This window comes from Mobula birostris, chromosome 10 (assembly GCF_030028105.1).
Source record: "Mobula birostris isolate sMobBir1 chromosome 10, sMobBir1.hap1, whole genome shotgun sequence".
Taxonomy (NCBI): Eukaryota; Metazoa; Chordata; class Chondrichthyes; order Myliobatiformes; family Myliobatidae; genus Mobula; species Mobula birostris.
The window spans coordinates 25,672,201-25,688,300 of record NC_092379.1 but is presented as its reverse complement, the minus strand read 5'-3'; the positions used below and the strand labels follow the sequence as shown (position 1 = coordinate 25,688,300).

The 16,100-nt window shown below is 40.5% G+C and overlaps 1 protein-coding gene across 1 annotated transcript; it reads right to left on the bottom strand.

Annotated features, from left to right (window-relative positions):
* Positions 1-8,764: 8,764 nt before the first annotated feature.
* LOC140203551 (probable G-protein coupled receptor 139) lies at positions 8,765-11,303 on the bottom strand. The gene is made up of 2 exons (XM_072269603.1): positions 11,234-11,303; positions 8,765-9,663 (listed from the first exon to the last, which is right to left on the bottom strand). The coding sequence occupies exons 1-2, from the start codon at positions 11,301-11,303 to the stop codon at positions 8,765-8,767; spliced, it is 969 nt and encodes a 322-aa protein (XP_072125704.1).
* Positions 11,304-16,100: the final 4,797 nt, after the last annotated feature.

Here is a 16,100-nt window from a genome sequence, read left to right as displayed (position 1 = left end):
CCTCAAGTCTCTAGCCGCCTGTTTCCTGCCAAGCCTCTCCTCAAGTCTCCTGCTTCCTGCCAAGCCTCGCCTCAAGTCCCCTGCCTCCTGTCAAGCCTCGGCTCAAGTCTCTAAGACTCCAGCCTCGTCCTACCTGCCAGCCAAGCCTCGCCGTTTCCTAGTTCTAAGGTCCGAGCCAGAGGAATGATCCAGGTACCTGGTCCCTGTCCAGTCTCTGGCTAAGAGTCCAAGCCCGGGATCCAGCTCTTTTCTCCAGTTTTGTTCCGGGTTCCTGGTTTTCCTGTCCATGTCCCTGCCATCGCCCTGTATCCTAGCCATGACCCTAGTACTTCAGTGACTATGTCTTGCACTTGGGTCCGTTCCAAGCCACACCCTTCCAACAGATTATGTGTTTGGCTGTTGTAACACAGTGACTTTCCAGTTTATTACTATGTCCTGTGCACAGAATACTGGAGAATTGCAAAGCACTCGCAGAGAAAACAAATACGTTTATGCCAGATGACGCCTGTACAGTTGTTATGCACGTGTGTTTGCGGTTTCCAATTTTCCTGATTATATCATCTAAATATGCTTAGTTAGTGTCTGCTCCGAATTTCAGAAGGTCCATTGTACCACGTGCATGATGCAGTATTGTATTCAGTATCTGTAGACTGGCGAGAACCTTTAGTATTGAACTACATGGAGAATTGTTTCCTTTCAAAGTTTTGGGTCATTTCTAGTTCCCAAGACCCGAACGTCATTCGTGGTTTGTGATCATAGTCCAGGAATAAATTATGATGAATTTCTAACAACAAACAGCTGAAATACATTCAGGTCATTAGTGGCGAATGCTTCCATGCACCCAGAGAATAAAGTGAAGGGAAGGTTCCAAATATCAGTTTGTCGATTGCCATAGCAAGAAAATGTGCTGCAATCTTTTTTTTTCCAATTCCAACAATAAATGCAAACGACTACAGAAATACAGGGATTATTTGCATTTATAACGTTCTTTTGCCGTTCTCTTCAAATGAAGATAATTTCCAAATCATTTTCATAACTTTTTTGACAGCATATCCCACAGCAACAATAGACATTACTCATGTTATATACAGTAGGTCTATTTCCCTTATTCTTTGGCTCGAAATCGGTTGCACGATTGTTGTGCAGACCAGCTCATTTTTCGCCGATATTCTTGTTGCTGCAGTCCAGGAGAAGAGATGTAGGAGGTGATGTAACGAGGCGTCAAAACTCGACGAGATGCCAGTATCGCTCGTTGATGCTGCCATCCGGTGTTCGATAGGTGGAATGACATTCTGGAAACTCGTGTACGTGTGCGAGCGCATCCCTCTGGAGACTACTGGAGGCTGCATTATCAGTATCCGGGACGTGCCATCCGTGGACATAGACAGCACATAACTGAGTATAATTGAATTTGAAAAAAATACCTAATGAAGACATTCAACTTTGCCGCTCTTTGCAAAGTTTGACTACTTATTTGTTTCTGAAACTGTGGCTGTCAACTTGAATGTTAGCAGAGTCTCCAGATGTCACAATCGGTCATAAATTGTTTTCTTGCCAGTGGCACGCGATAATTCAACAGATATTTAATTATTATTTGCAGAAAACGATGGTCTGAACCTGAGGAAGTTATTGTTGAGTAGCTGTCAGTTGGCGGTAGTATCAGAATGGTATTTTAAAAATGCTGGATGTGGAGAGAGTCAATACTGTACGTTAGCTGACCATGGTTTCGTTTACTGTGTGTGTCACCTTTAAACGTCTGGACGAGGCGGGACAATGCCGCCAGTATAACAAACTGCAACAGACCGCTGGGACTTTCAGAAGGAAAGAGAGAGAGAGAGGGAGCTTTGGACCGCAAGCTGTTGGGTGTAACTTGCTCCACCAATAATTAAAGTCTGCTACTTTGTCTTGCCCTGAGAATTGGGTTGATTAACAGCACCCAGTGCACATTGAATGTGTGACTGCCAGTTCGTATGTTCCATACGTGGATTTTTTTGCCGTACCCTATGGTGACCAGCTTTGTTAACCCTTACATGGTTTCGGGTATGTTATGTGTTAACCACTTGTGCTAAGGAATGTTCCATGACTGTCATCTTGTGATATTTTTACACGGAGTTCGGGACGACTCGACGGATAAGATCTCCGACGACTGTTACTTCGTTTTCCTGGCGTGGAACCTGTAGAATCCTTCGTGATCGCCTCCCCGCTACATTTTAAGGTGGATTTACAAGTCCCTCCCCTCAGTTATTCCATGGATTACTGGACCTTTCTAGTTTGCCATCATAAGACTTTAGGAACTGTTCCTAAGCTTAACAGTTTGAGAGCCACACAGACATAACACTGTTAACTTCTGTTTATTTTGTTTCATTTTCTAAATTTTGAGTAGATACTAATAAATATACTGTTTTTTTTACATTAAACCCTGACTCAATTTGTGATCTATTGCTGCTGGCACGTAACATATATCGTGGGATTTGTCCAGGGTTTCAATGAACATGAAATGTATTGACATCTTAGAAAGTTGCTTGATCAATAAATCAAAAAAAGGCAAAAAAAAAAAAAAAAAAAACAACAACAACATCAGTCGTGTCTCTGAGTTCTCTGCGGCCTTCACGGCATGCTGCGCTGTCCGGTGTTTTATGTTTATATATCATTTTGCCGGACTCCTAATGGATAGAGTTGCAATGAGTGACAATGGGATCGCAGGTTGATGTTGCGGTTGATGATGCTCAGTGCACGTGATATCAAATAAACCGGCATTTGGAGAACTTCGCAGTTAGTATCATGGTATTTTAGTAATAAAACCACAATACTCAGAAGCAGAATTTGACCATTGGGCCTGTGGATTCGGCTCCAGCAGTTCATCATGACTGATCCCTTCCCCCTCTCATCCCCAATCTCTTAATTCCCCTTATCCCTTCATGCCTTGACTAATAAAATATCTATCAACCTCAGTCTGAAATATGTTTAATTGTCTGGCCTCCACAGCCGCCTGCAGTGACTAATTCCATCGATTATCACTCACTGTCCAAAGAGATTCCTTCCCATCTCCCATCAAAAAAGACGAATCTGATTACTGAGGCAGTGTTTTTTGGTCTATGACAACTCCCCCTCCACCACCCCAGCATAGGTAATATCCTCTCCACATCCTTTCTATTGAAACCGTTTAACAACCAGTGGGTATTAGTGCGTTCACAAATTATTTTCTGAAAATCATTCAGTAATGTTGGAGAACCATCGAATGCCCCTCATATGACAAGACTTTCAATCACAAAATCATTTTTGCGTACAATTGTACTCTCCCCGACGCCAACACATCATTAATTCGATAAGGTGTAAAGAACGGCTCATGATAGTTGAATTGAGGTCTCACGCGATTTTATAAAACCTGAACATTACAGCCTTGCAATTATATGGTCGTCATCTCAAAATGAATGCAGATATCGCAGTTCCCCTTTTCACCTCCGACTCCATGTGCCAAATTACCTGTAATGAATGTTTCGCGATAACTCACAAGTCGTTTTGCTCCTCCACTTTTTGAATTTTCTATCTATTTCGAAAATACTGTTCGCTCTTACTCCTTTTCCCATGGCAGTACACTTGCCAATACTGAATGCCATCCGCCACAACTTTGCCTATTCTGTCTTATTCCTCCTCCATCATCTCAACTTCCACAATGTAACGCATTCTTCCTCCATCATACTTCGTATTATCTGCGGACTTGATGCCAAAACATCAATTTCATCGTCAAAACGATTGACGTATGACGTAAAAGGAAATGGTGTTGAAAGCTCATTAAAAAAACGCCTTTATGTTTCTTGTCGTGAAAGTCATAACCTCAATGATGCTTAAGATATACGTATATTCTTCATGAGGACTGTAAACAGTTAATGTTACTGTAGGAGTATAATAAAATCATAACACTTATTTTTTTTGTTCTCAGTTTCTAAAATCCTTGAACTGCTCCACACCTTGGAAACTGCTGCTCCAGTCCGTTAAGCCTGCTGTGTCCTTCACTAAAAATGAAACTCAGGTTTTCCATATTTATTTCTGTAGTTAAATTTTGGAACTAAATATACGTAGGATAATTTATTCCATTGTAAGAGTAAAATTTTTGATAGAGACATCCACTTACACCGTGTGATATATATTTTTCCCCCCATGTTTTCCGGTAGAATCCGAAAGCAAAGTTGGCGAGCATCAAATCCGCCTGCAAAATTCCTTCATAACCAACACCGGGTTAAATCGAACTGTGAATATTCAGGCTACTGGCACCGCACTGTTCATTGGTACAGAAATTCCCAAGAGCAAGCTCCGATATTTTAAATGCAGATCCTCACGTTCCTATTGCGAAAAGGGCTCCCGAGTATAGAATCCTTACCTTCCACGTTCTAACTAAGAAAATGTTATTGCAATTTAATATCACGGTAGTGTATCGCTGAACGATGAGTTTAATAAACAGTTAAACACATCTTTCAGTTTTCCTTTCATTATTTAATTAAGTCTCAGTGTGAGAGAAAGACATGGAATCATAGAAAGCTGCCAAAATTGGTTGTCAGCCCATAGTATTCAATCGAACCATGGACCGAATGTTTACCCAAACCCTGCATTAATTACAATTATTGTACTCCCACCTATGTCAACAAAGCTCCTGCATGCCTGTTTTTACCACTTATACAGTAGAATGTATCGTTGTCAGATTACTAAAATACTGACGGAATGATCTTTGGAACCTGGAGCAACCAGACGAAGCGCGCATGTTTACACAAATCTGAAAACAAGGAGGCTACACTGCTTTCTGAGTAATTTGTGAAGATGTGAATGATTGTATATTGGGGGCGGAGCGAAGTTAAGATGGCGCTAAACGGTGATTCCTTCGGTTGCATCTTCGGAAAGAGCTCTATATCCGTCTTCAATGTCGTTATTTTCCCGTTCAGGTTTCTTTTGAAGTCCTCGAACTGAAGTTACAGGCTGACTCATAGACATGTTATTCCTGCAAATAATTTATAGACAAGTTATCTCGGGGTTTGAGGTCTGGACTTTTTTAAGCACACCACGGGTTCGGTCTCAGAGTCCGGCTCCAGTTCGGACGTCTAAGATATAAGGGCTCTGGAGACGGGCAGATCAAGGTTCGGTATCACGGCAGGAGACCCATGTGTTGTCGGGGGAGTGGGGATATCTGTTGTTGACCCGAAGACCAGGGATCTTTGCGATCTTCGGGGACAGAGCTCGAAGATTAGTGACGCAATGGACTTCTAACATCGTAAACCAGCGGGTTGTTTGTTCTGTCTCTCCGCTTAATGGTAAAATGGAGACCACATTTTCTCCCTTATTATGGAGAGAGAGAATCCGCGGTATATCGAAAGCCGCGTGTAACACGAAATTAATTGTGGTAACTGCAAGTCTGTGCCTTTGCTATTGATTTGCTGACGCTTGAATGTTTATGACGTTACGGATGCCTTTTTTGTGTTCGTGGGGGGAGGTGGAATTGTTGCTCGCTGTCACTTGCGCACGGGAGGGAAGTGAGCTGGGGGGAGCTTTGGTGTTCTTACATGTATCCGTCTTTCATTCTTTGAGACAGTTAACTGTTTTCCTGGACGTCTGCGAAAAAAAATGGACCTTCGGGTTAATTCGATAAAATTGGAGCTTTGAACCTTTGACCCTTTTATATATATAAAAAAAGAAAAAAACTACTCAGATGTGTATTTTCTCTCTAAATTAGTGTCCAGTATGTGGAGGCCAATGCCCTTGACGAAAAACCATGCAAAAATATGGATACGGCCCAGTCCCCAATTCTCAATACCTCCCGACCAATGAGCACATCTGCACGATGAGATGTGTCAGGAAAACAGCATTAGTCATCAGCGATCCACCCAACTAGTTTATGCAGTTTTTTTTTTCTTTTCTCGCTGTCGCCATGAGGAAGAAGGTACTGGATTCTCAGCACACGCACACACATACACACACACACTACCACCGGGATCAGGAGGTTATTAGACCTTAATCATCAGACTTTTGTACCAAAGGATATACGCTCGCTAAACTTCTGCTTATCCCAATGTGTGAATTCTAGCTATAGCAGATTGAGCAGAAGAGACAGAATGGTGGTCCAACGGTCAAGAAGGCAGGCCAGCAGGCGTTGGTGGAGCGGTAACGGTAGGAGAGGGCGCTTAGACGCCCTGGTCATCCACTGCAAGAGGTGGAGATCTCCTTAACCTCACGTGGCAGAAGGCAAAGGCAAACCACTGTTGTAACCTGCCCCGTACATGATTTCCAAATACTTTAGAGCGGCCTGGAGGGAAATCGTCCGCCAACTGTAAATTCCAGATGCGACGTAACGACAGTATTTAAACTGTCTTTTACTCGCTTATTGGTGCACTCATTCTTTGTTTTTTTTTTTTTCCCTATTCTGGATTTATTCAGTACTCGCACAAAAAAAAAGTTGTTTTCTTGTACGGTGATATACATGTTTTGATACTACATTTTCTTTGAACTTTGAACTTCGATTTAACCCCAATTCTTCATCTTGGCCCTCTTCTCGAAATCTCGGACACACACCGCTGACTGCTTTAAACAATGTGTTCTATTTCGCACAGTTGAAGTGTTTAGCACTGGATAATTTGATAACGTTGAATGCAGCTTCACAGTCGATCCTCCACAAAGGTAATCCGATGCTTGACAGAGTCCACCTTCTTTACTACGTATATATTGTATTTCCCATCAATAACAAGCATTTCTTCACATTTGCGCTCTATTTTTCCTCTGATGAAGATTGAACCTGTATGTACACCCTCAGGTGAGAGGATAACCAGGAACTACCTCCACTTCACGCTCTCTACGACATTATGCGAAACGTTTCCAACCGCTGTACTTCCAGAAATGCCCGGTCCCTCTAGATGCATCGATGAACTTGTGCCACGGTTACAGATAAGCAAGTATAATGTTCCATGGAACACTGAATCATAGCTGAAAGAAGATTACAGCTGGTAGCTTACTGTCCAATGATAAACTTTGTTGAGAAAGTATAAACAGGAATACAAAGCGGGTAGCGTGACTGGGTTTATGAAAATCATTTAAATCAATAGAAAGAATTGGCATATGATCAGAAACTGTTGAATCGTTTTGATCGTGCGAATCAACTGCAGGAGTAAGAAGACCCTAATGGGAATTAAATACAGACACCCAAAAAACTGGTTATGGATGTGGTGAAACGGTGCATAGAAAACGCGTGCCAAAGGTGCAGTGAATCGCTCGTCATGGTAGATTGCAATATGCAGATAGATTGGGAACATCAGGTCCTTGCGGTATTCCAAGAGGAAAAAAAAATCTAGAATGCCAACGACCTGGCCTTTTGATCACCTTGTTGTTCAGCCCACAAGGGATCATCTTGATTCGGTGTTGTGTAATGAATCGGAATTGATTAGAGAGCTAAGATAAAAGGAGAGGGAGAGGAAATGGATCATCCCCTGATCTAAATCATCTTGGAATTTGAGAAGCAGAAGTTCAAGTCAGGTGTATCAGTAGTAAAGAGGAGTAAATTACATTACAGAAATAAGAGAGACGATTTTGCCAGAATAGATTGGGAAACAACACTGTAATAGAGATGCAAATACTGGGAAGTTAGTGTGTTGCGAAGATTTTAATTATCAATAGAATTCTGCCAAATAGTCATGAAGAATGTACTGATGGAAAATGAAAGTATCTAGCCAATAATATTAAAGTTGTTAACAAACGTGGATATATAAAGTGTAAAACAGAGGCAGGGGTGTATATCTGACAACTGGAAAACAATGTTCGAGAGCTCGTATCCTGGAGGTAGCACTGTTTGGCCGGTACTTCATTTATACTTACCCTTCTGTTCCATTAAGTATTTTTCGTCCTAATATAAAAAAAAATATATACACATTTCATCATTGCGCTTGTTTCGATCAGTGTCTGGTTTATTATCACCGGCAAGTGTGGTGATGTTTGCTAACTTAACTGCAGCAGTTCAATACAATAGATATAAAGAAAACAAATGAATAAATGAATACATGAGTCAACCAAATTATCGGTCAATCTAAGAATCAACCAGTTACAGTATACGCATATTGAATAGATTTTTTTTTAAATGTGCAAGAACAGAAATAAAATATTTTTAAAAAGCGAGATAATGTTCACGTGTTCAATGTTTTTTTCGGAATCGGATGGCAGAGAAAAAGAAGCTTTTCTGAAGGGCTGTGTGTGCTTTCGGTCGTCTGTACCTCCTACGTGATGGTAATTAGGAGAAAGCGGCATGCCCTGGGTGCTGGGGTCCTTCAGAAGGCCTTGATGCATCATAACTTGAACTTCTTCCCATCCGAACGTTCATAAATGGATGAATTCCTTCCAGGTGAATCGTTGTTTCACGTAACTGTTCTGATTTTTTTTTTGCATTACATCAAAGACACTGAATGCATTTTCAGCAACAATAGGATAACCAAATGCAGTTCAAACTACCTTTTTTTTTAATGGGACTTCTGCTTTTGGTGAGAATCCCAATGCTATTTTCTTGTAACCTGCCTCGTTAATTCTTGAGATTTACTGAGCTGTCTATAGCGTATTACTTGAGCGTTCAGAGGGTATTCCAGCCGATATCTGCCAGAGGATTAATTGTCGTTGAGGAGGGAAGTAGTCTGGTTGCTATAAGGGGCTGATAGGACTGCGTATTAATGGGTTGCGGAATACATGTCCTGAAAAACAGCAATATTTCTTTGTTACTACCATTCTAATTTTGATTACAGCAACTTCAGTGAATCACTGCGAAAAATAGTTTGAAAGGATACTTTAACGCATCGTACATTTGCTGTCTGAATTTCGTCTGGGTCACGGCATAAATACACGTGTTAGTGCAAGAGCTCAGCAGCTGCAACATGTTCCCCACTTCCCTGAACACGAACTTCGGGTCTTTCAAATTGAATCCTGCGGAATATTTATCTTTGGTAATTTCGACATAGAGGAAGTTTGCTACATAGGTCATCCACAGAAGAATAAAACTACCGGAGATGGCGAAGAGTAAGATGATCGACTTCTTGCGACTTTCTGCCTCAGGATCGCACTGGAGTTCGCTAGTCCGGAGCCTCCTGCGGGCTCTGCTGGCAATGACAATATACCTGACCGTCAAAATGTTCAGAAGCAGAATGAAGATGAATGGTAGCCAAGGTGTGAGAATGCAATCGATCCAATTGAAGGCTTTCCATATCGGGAAATGATAGAAATTCCATTTCACATTACAGTACCAGGGGACACCATTAATGACGTAGGAAGGCTGGTAAATAAAGTAGAAGGGGATGTTCTTTACACAACTTAGAGCACAGACAGAGCCTATAATCAACGCAGCTGATCTCCCGGTACAATACTTTGTTTTAAGATTCTGGCAAGTAATGGCAACAAATCGGTCGAAAGTGAATGCGACGGTCAGCCAGACCGAACTGTCCCTGGCTACATAAACGAGTACACTACTGATGCTGCACACCGGGGTCAGGGACAGGAAAGTACCCGGTGCGTAAGTCACGCTGATCCGGCTGAGTATCACCGCGGTGAAAATGACTAGAAGATCAGTCACCACCATAGACTCCAAGTAACAGTTGACACACCTGGAAAGGCCACACTTTGCTCTTGAGAGGATTACCAGTGTCATCACATTAGCTGCAGAAAATAATGGGATACAATTTTTAAGTCAGAACAGAAGAAGCGGAAAAGGGATGGAAGGGTATTTGCTTCATCTTATCTACTCCACTTTTAAATGGCTCACTATTTACCACAAAGACAATTTCTGCATCAATTTTAGTTTTATTATATGTAGGAATTTTCATCTAAAGTATTATTTATTGGAACTCAAAAATGCACGTCGTATAAAAAATGGTAAACTTTCTCAGTAGTCTGATTCAATATGTTTTCTCATCCCCATCTGAATGACAAATCTTCATTTTCATGAACGTGAAGCAGGGCTCTAAAGCCTTCTCGCTCCAGCTGGGCAGAAATCATTCTTGAGTTATTATGACAAAGCTCGTTATGATTGTACACATAAATAAAATTAGTTTGTCTGAGTGCGGCATAACGCTTGAGAATTATAATTCACAGCGCCACAACACTGTCTCCGGAACATCGACTTGGAGCATAGTAAAAGTCGGAAGTAATGGTAGCGACTGCTGTAAACTGCAGAGCACATTAAATTAAAAAAAAAAAAAAACGCAAGATCATCGCAGCTCAAAAGTAAGCAGTTCTTGGTGCGTGGGATCGGGTAGTGGTGGTAGGTAGAAGATGCAAATGAAGTGGAAACAAGAACAGGACAACCGAGCGATCAGAAACAACCTGTCCAATCTGAGCATGAATAAAAGGTGATTTATTGAGCAAAACCTCAATGGGGGAAACACATCGACAGATTCTTGCTCAGCATATCTCGAAAAAGAAAGTTCTGAACTTATTCTATGAAATTATCTCAATGTCCCTGTTAAAACATGCATCTAACACGCCTGTTGGATTATGACTGAATAGTGGAAACTATAATCATTCAATGTCACCATGAGATCGCGAATTCAATTCAGCAAGGCAGATTACGAAGGGAAAGCTTATTAGTCCGCCAAATTATATAATTATTTACTGATAAAAAGTGAGCTCAGTTATCATTGTACTGTGATGGGAAGTATTGATGATCTAATTATTACTGCCTAATAATTCCACCTACATAAAAAAAAACAAAAAAAGAAAAACGTGCACCTAGTTAACTTGCTGAAGACATTGCCATGATGTAAATAAGAAATCAAATAACTTACACTTACCACTTCGTCCTTTCGGTTGCCTGTCTGTGAAAAAAAAAATCTGTACGAGCGTATCCCACGCCTTCCAATATATTAGTATGCTGTTTCAAACATTCATTTCGCCTATAATATACGTTCCATGTGTAAGGTACCATACGTCATGCACTTAACAATAGCCATACATCAACAAGTGAGTAGCGGCGAATTATGTGACGGTATCGACAAACGTCTTGAATGTTGCAAGTTTCTTTACACTCGCAGAGCTTCTGATTCAGTGGCCAATAATCTAATAATTGTTTACCAAAGTCGTTACACTGAGAAACATATCTGGAGACGGAACTGCATCTGTTTCTGCACTGCCGGCATCCAGACAGATGAATTGATGCAACTCCAAAGAGAATTTCTAGCTAACGTAGTTATTGTACATTTTTGCTGTTAATAATATTGTAAAATGTTACCTGGGACCCCGATAGCTGCAAGGCTGATGTAGTAGATTGAATAAATCAGGCCCTTTGGAGGAGCGTGCATTTTGCGTGAAGGAAAAGAGTGTTTTGGATCTGAACCTTTCATTAAAATCTGCAGTAATCTTCCTTTTTATGTCGTGATGTATTTCTCCGGGGGGATCAGCCTGATTGAGAAATAGTTTCAGCTGTTTAATCAAAGCATCTCACGTGGATTAAGGGGAAAAAAATAAACATTTATACTAAAGACATCAATGTTGCTGGTGAACGCAGCAGGCCAGGCAGCATCTCAAGGGAGTGGTGCAGTCGAAGTTTCAGGCCGAGACCCTTCGTCAGGACTCACGAAGGGTCTCGGCCTGAAACGTCGACTGCACCTCTTCCTAGAGATGCTGCCTGGCCTGTTGCTTTCACCAGCAACTTTGATGTGTGTTGCTTGAATTTCCAGCATCTGCAGAATTCCTGTTGTTTGCGTTTTTAAATAATTTATACTCACTGATTTTACAACTCTTATATATTTACTGTTACAAAAAAGATGATGCATTTCACAAGCTTCGAGTGACACCGCAACATTTACAGGAAGATGTTGTCCGGATGAACTGAAATCAGTCTTTGCTGGATGCAATAATTATTGACCTGGAGACCGAGGTCATAACATTTGAGATTCACTTCTGAGAAATTCTAATGCGAGCATTACATTTTCCATTACAGAGCCTGTTAACATACGGACCCTTGAATTATATGAAAAGCCAGCATATGCAAACATTTCGGAGTTATTTTGGGGTTGGGGACTGAAGATACCATAAGACTTTTTTTTTAATGGAACAGAATGAGGCATTTAATGCTTGTTTCGTTATTTTATGTTTGTACAGCCGCCCACATATAATTCATGAAAGGAATTGTAATCATTCCTTCTGTTAGACTGCTTGGTGGGCAGTTTTGCACACCGAAGCTTTGTTTGAAAATGTCGGATAACTAATTCTTCTGCAGCACAAATGTTGTTGAACACGCATCACCTTGCTCTACAGATCAGTAATGCAAGTAACAGATACTGATGACTCTTTGCAGGCAGAATGGAAGATTCTAAGAAACACCTCCAATACTGATTTGTTTTCTCCTTGATTGCATTATATACCCACACCACAAAGTTGGCAACCGTAATGTACACTTTAATTGAATGAACAGGGACATGCAAAATGAGAGGAAGCACGTTGGAGACCCACAGAGACTAGCAGTAGCAGAGATCCCATAGAAGAATTAACCATCTTTTCGATCTGACACTTTAGAACATCAAACACTAGAGCACAGGAAACGTCTCTTTCTCGTACAATATGTGAATCTAAAATGATCCAAATTAATCAAATATCTTCCAACACTAAATACTTCACACAGTTTACTTCATATTTTAGTTGTTTATTAGAATAATTTACCATTTTTTAAATCACCACAACCTTTGAAATCTTGTACAATACTGTGATTTGCTCTGTAAAAATACAGCCTTGCTTCTAACATCTCCTTCCACTATACCTCTCATCTTTTGCTCATGGTATTATTGACCGGTGGGATGTAATGTGTGGGATTAAAGCTGACTTTACTCTGGTTGGCTGGCGGTGACTTATGGTGCTCCATAGGAATCGGCATGAAGACAGCTTCTTTTCACCATATGTGTCAATGATTTCATCATCATTATCATAACATAAAGATTTATTGAACGCGGGCGATCATGGTAGCACCATGACCAAGATTGTTCTGGGCAACATCATCAACAGAAGATTTTTTTTTTTCATTGCCTTCTTCTGAACGGTGTCTTTACAAGACCGATAACACAACCCATTATTACTACCCTTCACAGATTGCCTGCATGCCATCAGTTGTCGCATTACCACCAACTATGATATGTGCCAGTTGCTCATACGACCAACCACCACCTGCTCTCATGACGTCAACTGATCGTGAGCGGTCAGCGAAACAGTTACCACATCCTGCTCAAGGGCAACCTGCAGGCCCCTGGAAGAGAGGAGAACTTCTACTGCCCTTGGTGGACGTATGCCCAACCGGCAAACATTTTCTGAATGAAGGAAATAAGAGGTTTTGTGCTCACGCTTATGGATAGTATATGGATGTTGTGGTAGAGCTGAGGAAGCAAGGAATCTACAGATGGACTTAGGCAGATTAGGAGAGTGATCAAATAAGTGGCAAATCAGATACTTTTGAGGAAATAGTATGGCCATATATTTTGGGTTAAGAAATTTAAGGTGTTAACTATTTTCTACACAAGAAAAAAATCTTCAGAAACCGGAGAAAATGTAAGTTTTGTGTAGGATGAAAAAAATAACTTCAAGGATGAGCAGTTGCTGGGGAGGCATCTGCGTTGCTCGTGCTCTGTTGTAGAGGAACAGACTACATAAACAATCATCGACTGCATTTGATGGCTGTTCTAAGGACCTGCTTGTAGATCTGTTCTAAGTACGTCTGTTTCTCGTTGTACGCCAGATTAAAATCAGTCAATAGAATTCCAAAATGAGTTCTCATTCAAACAGTACCAAACTCCGAAATTGACGGTGCTACCGTGATCTTGACAAAATCTTGAAAGCCGAATAATTAGATACAAAATTAAACTACCAGGGCTACCCGCTGAATGGAAAGTTTCATTGTGTCTGAAACAAAATTACCCACCATACGTTGATTATGGTACCTTTGGAAAATTTCCTCGCACTATTGCCACTGAAAAAAAAACGTAGGCACTGGGAAAGTTGCAGATATCTCATGCCCCCCAAGGAGGGCTACTTTATGATTTCCCTGCAGCCTTCTTATGTACAAATAGTCCTGTTTTTTGCTTTGCGTCACGGATTACAATTAACCTATGCATAGGCGTTTTCTTACGTATTTATATTTATCGTATTGTTCAACATTTGTTCTTTACATACTGCATTTGTTTTATAGTGCCGTGGATCTGGAGTGGCAATTATTTCTCTCCACTTTACACTAAGTGCGCCGGATATAACAGTAAACCTACCTGAATCAAGTTAAGGAGACGAAGAGAGACAATCAGATAGATAGACAGAAAGATAAATTGATAGATAGACAGACAAACATATAGATAGACAGATACATCGATAGATAGATAGATAGATAGATAGATAGATAGATAGATAGATAGATAGATAGATAGATAGATAGATAGATAGACAGACAGACAGGTAGATAGGCAGGTAGATAGAGAAAGATACAAGCAAAGATACGTATAAACACAGATGAATGGATGGATGGATAAGAAGTGAGACAGAGAGACACATGACACAAGACAAGCAATGAAAAAAAACAGTTTAGAGTAAGTAGTAGATTTTTTACAGAGTCTTTATTTCTTGTCTGAAATGACGAAAATGTCATACAAAAATGCAATTGTGTTATGTACATTTTGTACAATGTAGATTCTGGGAAGAGTGGTAATAGATACCAGTTGATGGGTGTGATTGCGACGAATCTTGTTGTGGAATTTTTTTTCTCTTGAGCCGTCTCTCTTTCAAAATGCTTTCTCCAAATGTATGTTTCATGAGGAGAACAATGGAATTTCCAGGGGTTGTGTGAAGATGAAGACTCTCATGACTCCATTGTCCTTCCGTTCGTGCTTTGAACTCCAACATTACTCACTGCTTTTTTAAAGTATTGGGTGTAGTTTGTCCCAGTATTCCGTCATGTACTTGGAGACAAAATAATTGAGCAAGCTTTACAGGTTTTGATCTGTTATGAAGAGCCGACAGTATTGTTATCTGTCGTTTCTCTCGCTCGACCGTTCCGTTCCATCCATTCCCTGCTGTTCCTGTGTTGCTGGACGTCAGGTATGAGGCACAGTACAAAAGAGCAAATTTATGATGTTAGAACATTGACAGATAATATCAGATCTCGTATGTTGAATTCATGCATGGACTTTCACAAAACATTTCACAAGATTTGCATGGACTTTGGTCAAGATGGTTCATTCGCTCAGCATTGAAGATGAGTTAGTATATTAGATTAGAGATTGGCTTTTTGGTGGAAGTGTGTCGTGACATGGGTAAAAAAGGCGTCTTTTCTTTTTTTATGAGATGATCTCTGTTGCGGGGTGGGTGTCTTCAATAGGAATGCAACGTTAATGTTCTGGTATTGAGTATTAAGCTCTAAAGATTAGATATCATCATCGTCATCGATGAAAAATACAAGAAATGGGGACTGAGTCTTTTTCGAACTATATTGATGCAGTTAGCTGTTTTTATACATGACTAATGTTGCATGAATACGGAGAGAAACGTCAAGTAAAACGAAGAATGAACATTTCATGTTCTTTTTTTATGTCGTAAAAATCATTCCTGTATTCAGATGAGAACAACTTAAAGTTTTCTTTATCAACCTGCAAATTTTCTACCCGATACTCAATTGCCTGTTAAAACAACAGGTAAAGGTAGAACGTTTAATGAGACCATTGTTAAGAAAAAAAAACAAACAAACGTGCATTGCAAACATAACCGGATGTAAACAAATGCAATATATCTGTTATGAGATGAAGCAAGGCACAATGTTCTAAGAGTAGTCATAGTGAAGGAGAAACCGAAGGAAATATACACATATTAAATGAGTGTAACGTTTACAACGCGGAACATTATGCCCCTGGATGATTAGATTGTTAGTGCATGGATTGCGGCTGAAAAGGATGGGAAAGATGTTAACTAATTCTTTGTGCATCTGTACTTACCCAGAAGAGAATCTCCAGAAACGAGGGAAAAACCTCATTGATTGTGTCAACCGTGCGCAGATTACTGAACAGGCGTGGCTTGCTGCCTTGATTCAAAGCAGACTGCATAAATCCCCTGGATATGAAAACGTGTTCCTT

What these genes read in the sequence shown, in the direction of transcription:
- LOC140203551 (XM_072269603.1), bottom strand. Translation starts at nt 11,303, where the DNA reads ATGCACGCTCCTCCAAAGGGCCTGATTTATTCAATCTACTACATCAGC. An exon ending in TGCAGCTATCGGGGTCCCAG is followed by an intron (nt 9,664 to 11,233) that starts GTAACATTTTAC and finishes TATTTTCTGCAG; the next exon opens with CTAATGTGATGACACTGGTA.